This window comes from Desmodus rotundus, chromosome 6, assembly GCF_022682495.2.
Source record: "Desmodus rotundus isolate HL8 chromosome 6, HLdesRot8A.1, whole genome shotgun sequence".
In the NCBI taxonomy this organism is placed as follows: Eukaryota; Metazoa; Chordata; class Mammalia; order Chiroptera; family Phyllostomidae; genus Desmodus; species Desmodus rotundus.
In genome coordinates, this window is record NC_071392.1 from 97,674,979 (window position 1) to 97,689,333 (window position 14,355).

The 14,355-nt window shown below is 55.0% G+C and overlaps 1 protein-coding gene and 1 long non-coding RNA gene across 2 annotated transcripts; one reads left to right on the forward strand and one right to left on the reverse strand.

The window, feature by feature from the left end:
- Window positions 1–2,202: 2,202 nt before the first annotated feature.
- On the reverse strand, window positions 2,203–10,107 carry TFAP2C (transcription factor AP-2 gamma). Its single transcript, XM_024559799.4, has 7 exons — window positions 9,826–10,107; window positions 7,801–8,286; window positions 7,632–7,683; window positions 6,240–6,456; window positions 5,552–5,670; window positions 3,479–3,623; window positions 2,203–2,558 (listed from the first exon to the last, which is right to left on the reverse strand). Exons 1-7 carry the CDS (start codon window positions 9,871–9,873, stop codon window positions 2,273–2,275), a joined length of 1,353 nt encoding a protein of 450 aa, XP_024415567.1. The 5' UTR covers window positions 9,874–10,107; the 3' UTR covers window positions 2,203–2,272.
- LOC128781242 (uncharacterized) lies at window positions 9,248–11,562 on the forward strand. The gene is made up of 3 exons (XR_008427184.2): window positions 9,248–9,589; window positions 10,556–10,896; window positions 11,183–11,562. It is a non-coding gene; the product is annotated as an uncharacterized lncRNA (long non-coding RNA).
- Window positions 11,563–14,355: the final 2,793 nt, after the last annotated feature.

A 14,355-nucleotide genomic window follows, 5' to 3' on the forward strand; every position in this document is an offset into this window, starting at 1 on the left:
TAAGCTGCTCTGAAGCAAAGCAATTGTGATTTTGACATGTCAACCAGATAAATCCAACTCAGTGAGAAAGTTCAGTGGCCAAGGACGGGCTGCCAAGAGCAAAGTATTAGGTTGGCAGAGTTTAAATCGCTTAACATCCGATGCCAACATTAAATCAGGAATTGCTGGGCATTTGGGAGAGTTATGCATTAAGGATTATGAGGCTGGAGTTGAAGCAAAGGCCTATCCACCGTGGAAAACCCTCGACTCCCACTTCCCTTTGAAGCCCGGCCACTCGTGCCAAAGTATAAACACATCACTTCCTGGACGACATGCCAGGCCACTTCAACTTGAAATCAAGTCCCGGTGGTGTGCGTCCAAGATCCTTAAAACATCCACCAAGTTTGCAAGCCCTGCCAGACCCTTTTGCTCTCCAAGGGGACCACAGGGACCTTCCCCCACCACCCCGCTGCCGATTTAACTGGCAGGCAAAACAGTCAGCATGCCTTGAAGAGATTCATACTGCCCCGTCTCCACACGTGGGCTACTTGGATTTTCTGGAAGGATGAGCCCGCACCTCCATGGCTTATGTCTGACTGAATGCCAGGTCCTGCACAGGAATGTCTGCCCAGGGAGCGCCTACAATCACTTCCATTCTCAGGATTTTGAGGTGGCAACTTGGACACAGAATACAGTGTTTCTCAACAGGGGAGCCTTACGCAAGACATTATTCCCAAACGGTGTCTCTCACTGTGGTGGATAAACCGCCCCTCCAACACTTCCCAAGGCCCCTTGGGGCAAGTAGGATGGTCCTACTAGACACAGCTGAGTGCACCTGGTGAGCTCAGAACCTGGGGCAGATGAGCAGTCCTGCAGGGGAGAGAAGATCCTTCCGATTTCCCCTGGGCCGCAACCTTCCTACTCAGTCAGTCCTGGGAACCAAGCCCAGTCAAATCACCCCAGCTCTGCCCCTGCTGCACTCGCCCCCGAGGCTTCGAACCCTCAAGTTATCAGCAGACTGCCACAGCATCTATCGAGAATACTTTTTATTGTACAGGTATCATATACACAGCAGTGAATGTGTGAGCATTTACAGGCACGGAGTTCAATTCCAAATCTCCACGGCGCCCCATGCACAGCACTGCGCGCTCCCGCTTGAGATCAGCCGGACGGGAGTGAGACACCAAGTTATCGCTTCGTGAACAGAGAGCTTCGATTACAGAGAATCTTTCGCACCAAGAACAGAGAGCCCAGCACCGTAATTCCTAACACCCTTTGTGCATATGAATCAAACCTAAGGATGTGTTTTAGATGACCCCTTCACCTTGAAAAGTTATTTAAAACAGAACCCCGTGTCTCAAAAAATCATTAAGAAGTGCACCCGTATTTACAGACCCGATTAAATTACGCATAAATAAACTCTGTACACGTGACACAGTTTCTCAAAATCACAGCGCTTCCTCCGGGACTGGGGGGTGACAGGCAGCCAAAATGCTTCATGCCTACTTTTTCAAGTTTCCTCAAACACCCAGATGTGAAATAAATATGCAAATAAAGCTTCAGTACCTTAAAGGAATGAACAAGTCATTCCGAAGAATCTCCCACTTGAAGAGTTAAAAAAAAAAACCATAAAATCATCAGCAGGCTTTGTTTCTACAAGATCTGTAAAACCCGAAGGCCCCTTTGAAAGAGGGGTTTTAAGTGGGTGTGACAACCACCTATTAATTAGTTGCTAAGCGGATAGAATCTGCCTCCTACTTTGTGTCGGATTTGATATCCAAAAAACACTAGATAAATACTTTGTTTTAAGATAAATATTTAGTGGGCACAAAAGCCAGCAATTACCTTAACACACTGCAAGTTTGTGTTGATTTGAATCACATCAAATTTGACATTTCAACAGCTACGCGTGCGGGTTTCTTGTTCGCTCAGGGGATGGACTGAAAGGTTTGAAAACTTGTAGCACCACTTCAGAGATAGGAAGAATGGGGTTCGAAATAATAAAACATAAGCTTAATAAGTAAAGAACCAGTACTCGTCACCTTCTGATAAGGTGTCCGACGCTTCAGCACTGGAGAAATACTAAGGACTCCAAGAGGTCACGGTCAAGTCAAGATCCGGAGATCCAGAGAGAGGCCTTTTTAATGGGAACAAGGGTAACAAGCTCAACTTGTCCCCCCGGCAAGAGGAGTTCCCCACCGCCCCCCACCCCCCACCCCATCTTTGCTGGTCCAGAGTGGTTCTGGAGAATGGTTTCCCTCCCAGACTTGTCAATCCTTTGTTCCCACCCACTTCATTTCCGGTGCTTCTCCATCTTCTCCAGGGTCTTGCTGGAGTCGGCAGGGCTCTGGTCCCCAGGGTTCATGTAGGACTTGTCTAGGACGAGCAGGGCCTCTTTGATGTAGTTCTGCACAGCAGACACGGCGGCACAGATGGCCTGGCTGCCAAACCCGTGGGTAATCAGGCTGAAGTGGGACAAGCAGTTCTGAATGTTGGCCTCCAAGACTGGGGCGGGACGGTTGTTCCCGTTGGGGGTTCGATCTTGGTTGAGGAGGTCTGTGAATTCTTTGCACACTTGCCTGTGAAGACAACACACACCTGTGAGCTCATCCTAAATTACCTTGAGGAGGACTGGTGGGAGGCAATCAGAGAATTCTGGCCCAAGGCTTTAAACTAATACTACTATCCTAGCCGATTGTAGCACTTAGCACCTACTATATGCTGGTCAGCTCTTTCAGGCACTATCTTATTTAATCCTTACTTTCAATTAGAAGATACCAGGATTAACCCCAGTTAATCCAGTCAATGGCCAAGGTCATCAGGACTGGTTTAGGTGGGGTCAGGATTCCAGCCCGGGGGGATAAGGGATGTTTGTGCTGGGTGGGTCCAATAAATCAATAAACCAATTTGGAGAATCACACATTTCCCCAAAACTCACTTCTTATCCCCACAGGCCGGTTCACTCTGCTCCCCGTTTCCTTTTACCCCATTTTCTGACTTGACTAGTTCTGCTTTATTTCCCATGGTTTTAAAACCAATTTACTGCTGGTTTCAATGAGAAACCCCACAGCTGCATTAAGTCGTGTTGTTTGATACATTTAATTTGCCCACTGGTCGTGGCTGCTTTTAAGAAACCAAGGTCTAGTCACCAGGAGGCAGAAGGCACACGATCTTTACTGGGTGTGACAAAACAATCTCTTTAACACATTTTTGCAAGATATGCAAATACCTTTGTGAAAGGGTAGTTTACCTATTGGGAGCTCAACAGCTAAGCATCTCAAAAAACCTCATTATGGGAGCAATACATTCACTCATTTTATCTGCTCTTTTAAGGTATTTGACTTTGCCCTGGGGGGGCGGGGTGGGAAATGCTCCTGGTTGTGTTCATTTGCTCCCCACCCTTAGTTAACCTCTATTTCTTGAGCACCAAGGGCTGTGCTGGACCCCTCAACTTCAAGGTCAGAGCAGTAAGTCATCAGATTTAAGCCTGGGTACTTACTGCGCAGCCAGCAGCATGTTCTTCCTCGCCATCATCTCATTCCGTCCTCCCAGGTGCGGTCTGACTAGGTACTCAGCCACCGGTTTGCTGGGGAACTCTGCCTCACAGACATACGCGAAGTCCCGGGCCAAGTGAACGGCCTCTCCTGGAATCACGAAAGGCGTTAGGATGGCTGCAGCCACCACGGACATGCCGTCCCTTCCTCCTACACCAGTCGCTGTGCATTCTAAATAAAATCACAGACGGGGACCACAACCCAGCCCGTAAGGAGGGACTCCCCTAGGAACAGAGGGCGAGGTCCTACAATCGGTGGAGAACAGACCCCTACATTTGCGACTGCACCTGAACAAGGATAACCTGTCCCCTGCCTGACTTGAACGGAGAGAACTGGAGACACACCCATGCTTTCTCTTGGTAATAAAAAATAGTTCCCTGCTGTGGAGAAGAAAATTTAAAGATAAGTATGTTTGACCACCGCTAACTGGTCGTTTCTCTTTATGAAACTGACACTAAAAGTCCTTGACACGGAACTTTCTACAAGTCTCTAGAATGTTTCTTTAAGAAAGGGAGGCAGGAGTGGTTTTCCTGTTGGAAATGGTAAGAGCCCCAATTACCAACTGGGAGATTACCCACACCCTTTGTCCAAGATACGGGGGGAGCAGAGGGGGAGAGAACCAAGGGCCATCACCTCACCCCCCCCACCCCCCCCGCAGAGGTGCCCGGTGCAGACTCCACACTGCCAGGCTGGGAAAGCTTTTCAGAAACCCAGATGGTGCCCTTCACCCGCTTGCCTCCGCAGGCTTACTGAATCAGAATCTGAGTGCCGTTGTTCTGGCACACTTTCTTATTTAGGCACCCCTACACCATGCCGGTAAGAAAACCCAGCGGAGACATTCATGGGCCACGCTCGCAGAACCCTCCCACCGCGTTCCATGCCGACAGCTGGTCCCCAACAGGCAGTTAACAGGCAGCTCCTTGCTCCCTTCCCTGACCTCCCAAGGCACTTGCGAAAAGGCGGAGCGTGGCCCTGCCAAGGCTCTTTAACACCCTGAGACCAGGGAAAGAAAGTGTTTAAAAGACTGCCTGGCTGTGAGGACACTACCGCCTCATTGGCTCCCCCAGCCAGAGCTCAGCGCTCTGCTGATTGCGCCGGGTGCTCGAGGTGGCTGGAGGCTGCAGGATGAGCCTGCCGGTCCCACGCTTCTTTCCCGGGCCCATTAAGTGTGCGTGTTTTGTTTGTTTAAAAATTACTGCAGCCCTGACCGGCTAGGTCAGTCAGTTAGAGCGTCACCCAGCTACCTCAAGGTTGTGAGTTCGATCCCCAGTCAGGGCACAGACAAGAATCAACCAACGAATGCATAAATAAATATAATAGCAAATCAAAGTTTCTCTCTCCTCTCTCTCTCTCTAAAACTCAATAAAAAATACATAAAATAAAAATTACTTCAGTTTTTTCTCGTTCCTCCCCTTTAAAGGCTGTATTACATTATTGGCTACTTTCCAGGCTGGGCGGTGCAGGCCCATTCACAAAACCGAAAGGTCACCTCCTACTATCTTAGGATTGGGGAGAGGGGCTCACCTGTCAGCCCCCATACATTTTTTCTTTTGAGGGGGAGAAATGAACAATGGAATTGTGAGCTGGGCCAGGCCCCTTGCGTACAGGGCTTCTCTCTGCTGGCCACAATAATCTCAGTATTCCACAACTACAGAAACCAGAACCCCGGCTTTGTCCACCAATAAGTGACGAGCTTTTTAAAGGCGTACTAACTGATGGGCTGCATCTTCAAACACAGGCTCATTTAACAGGAAATGTCTCGACACCCTATAACGTGATTTCTTAGGTTAAGGAAAACCCATTTCTTTTTCTCCCCGCTCTCCTGGGGGACCCAGAACAGATATTTAAGCGTTAACGTATTTGGCAAAATTACTGGAACTCATTCTAACAAACTCAGGACCGTTCGAATCGCCTTCACCTCGCTCTGCCCATGACCAAAAGGCATTTTTAAGCTTTTCGTTGGAGAGATAGTAAAGACGCAACCCAGCAAACTAAAGCCATCAGAAAACTCCACTGACCTTCTACTAAGGATGTCAGAAGGGTTACGTGAGCAGCCTTCCGTCTCCCGGCTGGAAGGTTCAGCCCAATCTTGTCCAGCTTCTCCCGCAGGGACCGGCCTCCATTTTTAGACTTGGCTCTGTGCACAAGAAAGCGTGGTGGCTATTCAAGAGACAACACTTCAAACCCCCAAAATTCCTAGCCTGCCATCAAAACCGAAATGGGTCCGAGACTGTCTACATCCTGTGGACCATAATCAAGTGACACAGGGAGTCCTCAGGAATTCATCCCTGTAACATGCAAAACTCTTTTTTTTTTAGCATGGCCAACTTTTTTTTTAAAGTCAGAATACTGCAAGTTGTACTGGAGTTGATACATTTTCACTTGTAAACACTGCAGCAGCTCAGAAAACCTCCCTCGGGGAACAAAACCCCTGGTGCTTCTCCTCCCCTTAGTACAGAGGCCACCGCTTCGTACATGGAATAAATTCTAACCAAATGATAATTTGTTGGCGCTGTTTTAGCACCTCTTTCTACATTTGCCACTTTCTAAAAGAGAAGAAATGTACTAAAACTCTCTGAGCTGATTAGAATGCAGCGTTAGGTCTCAAAGTTACATAAATGTTAAAAATACCTCCTGGTCCTTTCCTATATTCACCCTCAACAACCACCACCCAGCCACAGTGCCCCGAGTGTACCCCCCATGTACCTTCTAAGAACACCTCCCAGTAAGGAGGCATTTAAGCACTCAGGTGGAGACAATCGCCTCTGGACTTCAGCCACCGTCACTTTGTACTTAGACGTGGAGCTCAGGAGCGACAGTCTTCCAGGGACGGAGCAGAAGACCTCGCCGGGATTCATCACAGCCCCCACCAGCTCCTTCTGACAGGGGAGGCCCAAGGGATTCTTGGTCATGGAGATGGGGCCTGTGAATGAGGATCAGAGGCAGCAGTCTTGGGGGGACCCCATTCCAGCAAGAGTCCTTTTCCCAACCAGGAACCAAAGCCAAAAGAGCTCTCTCTCTACCCAGATAAACACTGCATGTGGGACTATAAATGGCGGGGTTTTTTTTAAGCCTTTCTCTTCAAAAATAATCAAATCTGAAATTCACAAGTTAACACCTTGGGAAGTTAATTAGTCAAGATCCCAAGCATGGAGGATTTTCATTCTCTAGCCACCTGTTAAAAATCTGTTTAATTAGAACACTCATTTAAAAAAAAAAAAACCTCCTTCGATGCTAAATAAATGGTGATTTTGTTTTTCTTACTGAAGGAACCACCAAAATCACAGGACCCACTCAGGTCCTTTGCCAAAAACCTTCTGTGCAACCGATCGCGGTAGGTTTTTAAATACAAACAAACCTGTTCTGTTATAAATTTACTGGGAAATGCAGTTTATTTTCTGAGGTTTTTTTTTTTTTTTTTCTTAATCCATTTCCCCCCAGTTGATCTCAAAGCAGTTTAACTTCAAGTAACGACTACCTTTAATTTGGGCCCACTCCCTTTCCCAAAATAGCCAGACTGGAGATCCCATCAACCCGTAACTTAATTTCACAAGCCACTCACTCACCAAGTACAATAATCCAATTTTCCAAATCCCCTTCCCGCCTTTGCCTGCACAAACTCAGCCCCGCCAGAGCACCCCGCCTGCTGTTTTCAGGACCCCTTCGCAAGTCAGAAGGCTTCAGAATGTTTTCTTGCAGGTCGGAATTAAGGACCCTTGCCCTACGCATATTTTAAATGGACAATAAAAATCACATCAACTCATTGTACAATTGAAACTGCCACAGAACCAGCCACTCGACTAAGGCACGTGGTGTGGCTTTCCCTCAAATTAAACCGTGTTTATTCACTCTGGAAGGCTTCCTCGAACAGGGTGAAAACAACCTCGAATTCAAGGAGTAACCTAATATTTTTCATTCAGGTGGGAAAGAAATCCCCCTCTCTTCTGGCTCCTAAGACCTGCCTTCCCTCAATTCCTGTCCCTCCCCCCACAAACGTCCCAAGAAAAGCACCAAAGGCCCCCACCTTGCCATTAAATTAATAACTTCACAACACAGTTAACAACCAAGAACCAGTACACAGACCGTGTGTGGCCCTACCTTTGCGAATAACCGTCTGGTCGTGCAGAAGCAGGTGCTGCTCGTCCACGATCTGGGGGAGAAACCACAAAGTTTTCCTTAAGTTCCGGGGAGCCTGGGCAGGGGGCTAGGATAGAGTCTATGGGCCAACGTCCCGGCGGGACGGGGTGAGAGCCTAGGCGCCGCTCACCTGCACCTCCTCCATCTGTTGGCCCATGTCGTGAAGGCCCAGGTTCTCCGCCAGGCCCGCAGCGTCCAGGGGGTGCGCGTGGGGGAGCAGCAGTTCCGAGCGGCGGTAGCCATCCCTGCGGACGCCCATAGCGCCACCGTCCAGCCCGGAGATGTGGGGTAGCAGGCCGGCTGGGCGCCCGTGGTGCGTGGGCAAGCCAGCCCCTTCCTGGCTCTGGCGGCCGGGCCAGGCCTGCGGCTGACTGCCAGTGGGCGCCGGCTGGTGGAGCGGGTTGATGGCAGCGGCATAGGCTTCTCCCAGATGCGAGTAGGGATCTGCCGATGGCGAGTAAGCCAGCTGCTGGTAGGGAGGTGGAAAGTAGGGAGGTGGCTGGTATTCGGGCACTCCGGTATGGGAGAGGGGCGGCGCGGGGCTGTAGAGATGCTGCCCGGCCGAGGAGAGGTGGGGGAGACGTGGGTTCCCATTGCTGCTCCCGTCCTGGCGATCCTGGGATAGAGAAACCGACTCCCGGTTAGTACGAAACCCCACTACTGCGAAGCGGCTGCAGCGGTAGTGCTGAGCCGTGCGCCCCAAGCGCCAGCCCGAATCCAACCCGCGGGGCCCGTCCTCGGGCCGGAGGGCACCCAGGAGCGATGTGCCCCGAGGATTTCGTTGTGAACCGCGTAGGAAAAGAGTGGTGAAAGACCTGGAGGGGTGAGCCCTCAAAGCCCCGCAGCGAAAGTCTGGGCGCCCGGACGCCCGCGGCGCTCGCAGGTATGAAGGGCGAGCTCCAGGCCCCGGAGGAAGTCCGCAAACGGTGCAGGCGGTGCGCGCGGTGCAGCGTGCTCTCGCTCACCAGCCCGCACATGTTCGCGTCGCGGAGCGAAATAACGTGGGGAAGCGGTGGGTGCGGCGCGGATAAAGCGCTCAGCGCGGGAAGTGCGCATCTCCCCCGCCCCAGGGAATTTCTCCTCCACGCCCTCAGGACAAAGACCTCCGGGCGAGTGACACTCCCTAGTAGGGCCTGCCACCCAGCGCCGCTGGGGAACTCGAGAAGGAACGATCCGCATCCGGCGCGGCCCTACTCGCTAGCGTATCCATGTGTGGATGGGAAGTGAGACCGCCCCGCTGGCCAGTCCGTGTCCCCACAAGAGGGAACACAAATGGAGACTTAAGGACCCCGAAAATTGGGCAACCTTGCCTGCGCTCGTCCCCTCGCCCCACGGCTGTCCGACGTAGTTCCTAAAGGACGTGTCTCCCAGTGCCCCGGGGGTTCAAGGGGTGGTGGGAACCAGGAGAAACATGGCACTGTCGCCCCCTGGCGGAAGAGCGCGGGGCTGCTACCAGGGGTACCCCCTCGAGGTACCCAGGGCGCCGCGGGCCCCCGGCCCGGCTCCCCTCACCCAGCGCCCCGGCTCACGCCTCCCGCCACCTGCGTCGTCTTCCTCTTCCCGCTCGACACCTCCCTCCCTCCTACTCTCCGAAACTCTAGCCCAACCTGTCCGACAGGCTGGAGCACTCCGAGCGCTTACGGCCCCATCTGGCCTCAAACACCCCCCTCAACGCTCCCCAGCCCCCACTTCTCCTGAACGCCAAACTTATGTTGTTTTCTTCTTTCCCGAGAAAGTAGCGGGGCGGGTTGACAGGCCCGCCTCGGAGGCGACTCCGCGAAGGTGTCACTGGCCGGTCGCCTCGCCTGACCCCTTTGGACGGAGATTCCGTGCGTAAAAGCCACGTCTAAGGAAGGGTTGTAGACGCTCTTCCGAGAAAACGGGAAGAAGGGCTGTTTTGCTTCGCGTGAACCCGACCGGTAAGCTTTGTGGGTGGGATTTACCATTCTCTTTCCAGGCCCTGCTCCCGGGGCTACAGCTTTAGGAAAAGGCCCGATTCAGCAAGGGGGTCCCGGAGAAACGGACTAGGGGGTGTCCGGGAAAGTGACCCCGTCCCATCGAGGGGCAGCGGCGGGTGCCTGCTTGCTGCTCCTGCACCCTCGCCCCGACCTCGGCGCTCGGGCGGGGCCGGGCTGCGCCCGTGTGCCCAGCTCACCTCACAGTCCTCTTCATACTTGACATTATCAGTTATTTTCCACAACATGGCGTCTTGCGTCCCCCAAAACAGCCGCCAGTTAAATCCAGGCTCCCCCCACCCCCCCAGCGGTAAATCCAAAATTGGGGTCACGGTGCCCAGGCGTCTGCCACCGCTCCCGCCGCGCGCGGGCCTCGCGTCGCCGGTCACTGGACGCTCATCCGCGGCTCTGCGAGCGTAGATGCAGCTGCCGCCGGCGTACAGGCCGCTGGCAGGGACCCGGGAAGCCGCGCCCGCACAGCGTGTCCCGGCGATAGCCGGGGGACCTGGGCGCCTTAATGAGAAGGAAATTATCATAACTCCTCCCCCGGGGCCGGCGCGAAGGCCCGGGCGCCGGGCGGGGCGGCCCCCAGCCAGTCCCAGCCTAGCTCCGCCCCGCACCCCGGGCAGGCGCGGCGCGAGGACTCCAGATGCAGGGGGCTACAAGAGGAGTGGGCGGCACCGCTCCGACAGCCTCGGACCAGCGAAACCGGGGTCCTCCGACGCGCCTTCCGTCCCCACCGTGCGCACCCAAGATTGGCCGAGCTGGGGACCCGAATCTAAATACCTAAGAGCCCCCCCTCTTTCGCTTAGAGCGCTTTCACCCATCTTCTAAAAGACGTCCCGCTGAATTAGAGACCCCCGCCTTTGGGGCGTCTCAACAGCTGGGGGTCCCCTTATCTCCTAAAACGTCTCACCCCACCCGCTCCAGACAAAGCTTAGGCTGGGATCCTGCAGCTGGAACCCCAAGTTCTTGGAGACGTTCCCATCCCGTCCGGCTCCATCCAGTACCTTCGAGGAGATGGGGGAGGCAGGCCTTCAGGGGAGTCTGTCTACCCCAACAACCTCGGGGCTCCACTCGCACCGAGGTCTAGGGCCACAGAGTCGCCGCCTTCGCCCGAAGCTGCATCCCCCGGTTGCCTGTGGCCAGGGGAGAACCCGTGCACCCTCGCCGGGCCCAGCCCAGCCCAGCCCGGCCCTTCCCTGCGCCAGCTCCGCAGCTGCCTCCGACCGACCAGACACTCCGAAGCCTCAACTCAGCGGAGAAAAGAGGTGCGAGGCCAAATAAGACCCAAGAACCACGGGGGGGGGGGGGGCGTGGGAGAAGGGAGGAGGTAGAGGAGAGGGAAGGGCTGGAGAGGGGCCCCCGCTGGAGAGGCGAGCCCCCCAGTCCTGCAGATTTAGACGGAAAACGAAATTTCCTTCCACATGAACTTGGCCTCTCCCCCCAATATATATTTGCCACTGAAACTTGAAAGCAATGGGGCAGTGCTTTTTAAAATTTAAAGAAACGAAATCCATTGGCCCAATGATTGTAATTGACTCTTTTCACTGCCAGGTGAAAGTCGGTAATTCGGCAGGGCGGATTTTGTTGGGACGTCCCATCTGGGTGTTTGAGCTAAACATTCTGAGGGAGTCGGAGAAGGGGACGGTGAGGACTGGATTCCGAACTCAGTCATCAATACCGTTCAGTCCAGCGTCGGGACTGGAGTGGACGCTACTACCTGACCACAGAAGATTGCATCCGCCGCCTTCCCACTGCTCCTCGGGTTTGTTTAAGCTTTCGCATTTCTAAAACCCAGATGGGCCTAAAATAAGAACTTAAAAATAGGCAACCTCCAAGCGAAGTGTCTTCCTCCTCGCCTTAAGAGTGGGCAGATCCGAGGTGATCATTCCGACCGGATGTGACAGCAAACCTGGAAATGAGACCCCTGGGGGCTTTAGGGCATATTTTCGGTGCTTCGCACTAAAAAGTACAAAGGACAGTGCACAGACGACCCCTGACCCCGTGCTTCCAACACTCCGGGACCTGGGGGTAAAAGAAAAAACCACAGAAACAGCGCTCCGGGTGGGTGTTCAGGGGTGAGGCAGGGGGTAACCTGCGCCCTGCAGGAATTGCGCGCGCGGGGGCGGGGGGGGGGGGGCGCGGCAGGCACACTGGCGCCCCCCGGCGTGGATGGCTGGGGTCCTGGGCACTCCAACGGGGAGATTGTGGCGCCTCCTTCCGGAGCCTCTGACTTCCAGGTCAGTGTCTCGGAACCTCTCCTCCACGCTGGGCCTTCTAAACCCCGGGCTTAACTGGAAGACCCGGCCAGGGGTTGCAGCTTGAACAAGCGCTCTAGTCTGCGCAGGCAACTTTCCCGCCGGGCAGGGTGGGGCCTGGGCTGAGCAGAAAAGTGCCTCCCCCCACCCCAGACACTACAGTCTCTCATCCCTTCCCACCCGAGCGCTCGCCAAGCCACCCAGAGGGACGGAGATTCCTCCCAGCCCGAGGCGTCTATGGCAGAGGCAAAGGGGGACCACAAGGTTCTGACGGCCTCCGTTCAGGGACCCCTAGGGAGCCCGAGTTTACGAACCATTTGGCAAAAGCCATTCATTCCCAAGGAAAGCTCCCTGGACCGGGGCGATGCCGCGTCTCCCAGGGGAACGCGCTCCGACTAGATCGATACTTCCGCGCCCTGGGTGTAGAAGGGGACTCAAATAAACCCTCAACCTTCCGGGATAGGGAGACCCTGCCCAAATAGCACACCCTCGGCTTCTGGGCGGGACCCCAACCACAGGCGCCTTGGAAGGGCACCGAATGCCTCAGCCCTTAAAGCTCAACTATTCTCCGAGCAGGGAGATGGGGGCGGGGGCGGGGGGGGGGTGGGCGGCTCCCACAAGGGAGACAGACCTCCCTCCAGAGTCCCCCGCCCCCGAAGACACACGACTGGGTAGCCACGCCCTCTGGGCAATCACTGCCCGGGAAGGGTACCTCTACTGGACCCTCTGGGGCTTTGTACCACCAAACTGTGAACAGAATGTTGGGATTCCCGGGGCAAGCCTCGCCGGCCGCCTCGCACTATCAGAAATATTGAGGTGACGGGTTGTCAGGCTCTGTCGCCCCCTAGGGAGCCAGCACACACGCTGAAGCCCTGGAACCAGGCCCCCAGCCGCTCCGATGGCCCAAGAAACATGAGACAGAAGGTGCTGAGGTATCTGCAAGGACAGCAGCGCCCCAACTGTGCAACCACCTCCTGGGAGGTGTGGGCGGGTGCCTCCGACTAGAGGGCTCCAGATCCCGGGCTGGAGTCCCTGGCCACACCCACCCCCACCGCAAACCGAGACAGGAGGCGGGGCAGGTATAGCTGGATTAGCGCTGGCCTGTGACTCCTCTTCGCTCCCCAGAGAGGGGGAGCCCGAGCTCCAGGGATGGCCTCGGAGCGTGTCCCGCCCCTCCGAACAGCGCGACCTCTGGCAGGGACCAGTTCCGCGAGCCGAAAAGGCGGGGCTAGCGGCTGTCCGGGAAGAGGGTGCCCATTCCCGCGACCTATGGACAGACTGTCAGAGAGCGCCCGAACTGTCTAAACTCACAAAGGCGCACACCCTGCGGCGCTATACGCGTCAGGTCGCGGCCACTTCGAAATAACAGGAAAATAGCAGTGTTCGAATAGTGTACAAAGCGCGACTGCACACCTGTAGATGCTTCTCGTCTTAGCCCCCGCGCAACTCCACTTACTCCACTTCCTGCTCACTTCTAAGTGCATCCCGCCGAACCGTGTTGGAAGGGGCTTCGCAGCCTTTGGCTCTTCCGCGCAAACATCGGCTTTTCCCCAAATGGGCAAAGCCAGACGTGGAGCAGAGAGGCCAGTAGGACCCCTGCTTGCGGGGAGGTCCCTGATCCATCTCTGTTCTGGGTCTGGTAGTGCGTTCAGCGGCCCCGAGCGCTGGCCAAGCTGCGAGGTCCTGGGTATAGTCTCTAACCTGACTACGACGTCGACCCATTTTGCAGCAGGCGAAGGTGCATTTTCGGCTATCCAACCACCTCAAAGCCTGAAACTTGCCTGTGATTCAAGGCCACCTCCCTAGCGTCTCTCAGGGACCTGTTAGAGACAAGCCTGGCTCTCGCCTCCCCTGCTCCGGGGACCCCCGCCCTCCAGAGGCCTCGATGGAGGCTGCGGAGTGCCTGTCACCTCTCCCCAGGCTCATCCTAGAGCAACCTGACCGCTCCAAGCGCAGGCGGGAGGCCTACGGCTCGAGCGCAGGGCATTCTTGGCTCGCTACCGCTACCGCTACCGTAGAACACCATACAGCCCCAAGCCAGCTAATGCCGGCGGCCCTAACGCATTTATCTGGTCGCCGCGAGGCAAGAAAGAGGCCCATTGTGGCCAGGAGATGGGCGGCACCGACTCCGAGTCCTGTGCCAGAACCTTGCAGCACCCAGGAGCCACCCGGCACCCCCCACGGGCACCCAGGCCACATACCCGCATCCTCGCCCTTGGCAGCCTGGCCTCCCGCACGCCTCTCCTCCCTGCTCGTACCTGGAGTCGCACCTGCCCTCCACCCAACACCTCTCTCCTCACCCCTCGGAACTGGAAATTCATGTCGCCAACTCTTCAACCCTCAGTGACTTGAGAATTTTAAGAATAGGAGGCACGAACGTTGAGCTTCCCAGGGGCCAAGTCCGGGGCTGTAAGGTGCTCTGAGCGTTTATTTAATTAACGGAAGGGGGAGGGGGGCAATTCTCAGGCA

Coding starts and splice junctions, on each gene's coding strand:
- TFAP2C (XM_024559799.4), bottom strand. CDS start 9,873: ATGTTGTGGAAAATAACTGATAATGTCAAGTATGAAGAGGACTGTGAG. Junction 6,457..7,631: donor CCAGACGGTTATTCGCAAAG/GTAGGGCCACAC, acceptor CCTCATTCACAG/GCCCCATCTCCATGACCAAG. Junction 3,624..5,551: donor TCTGACATCCTTAGTAGAAG/GTCAGTGGAGTT, acceptor TCGTGATTCCAG/GAGAGGCCGTTCACTTGGCC.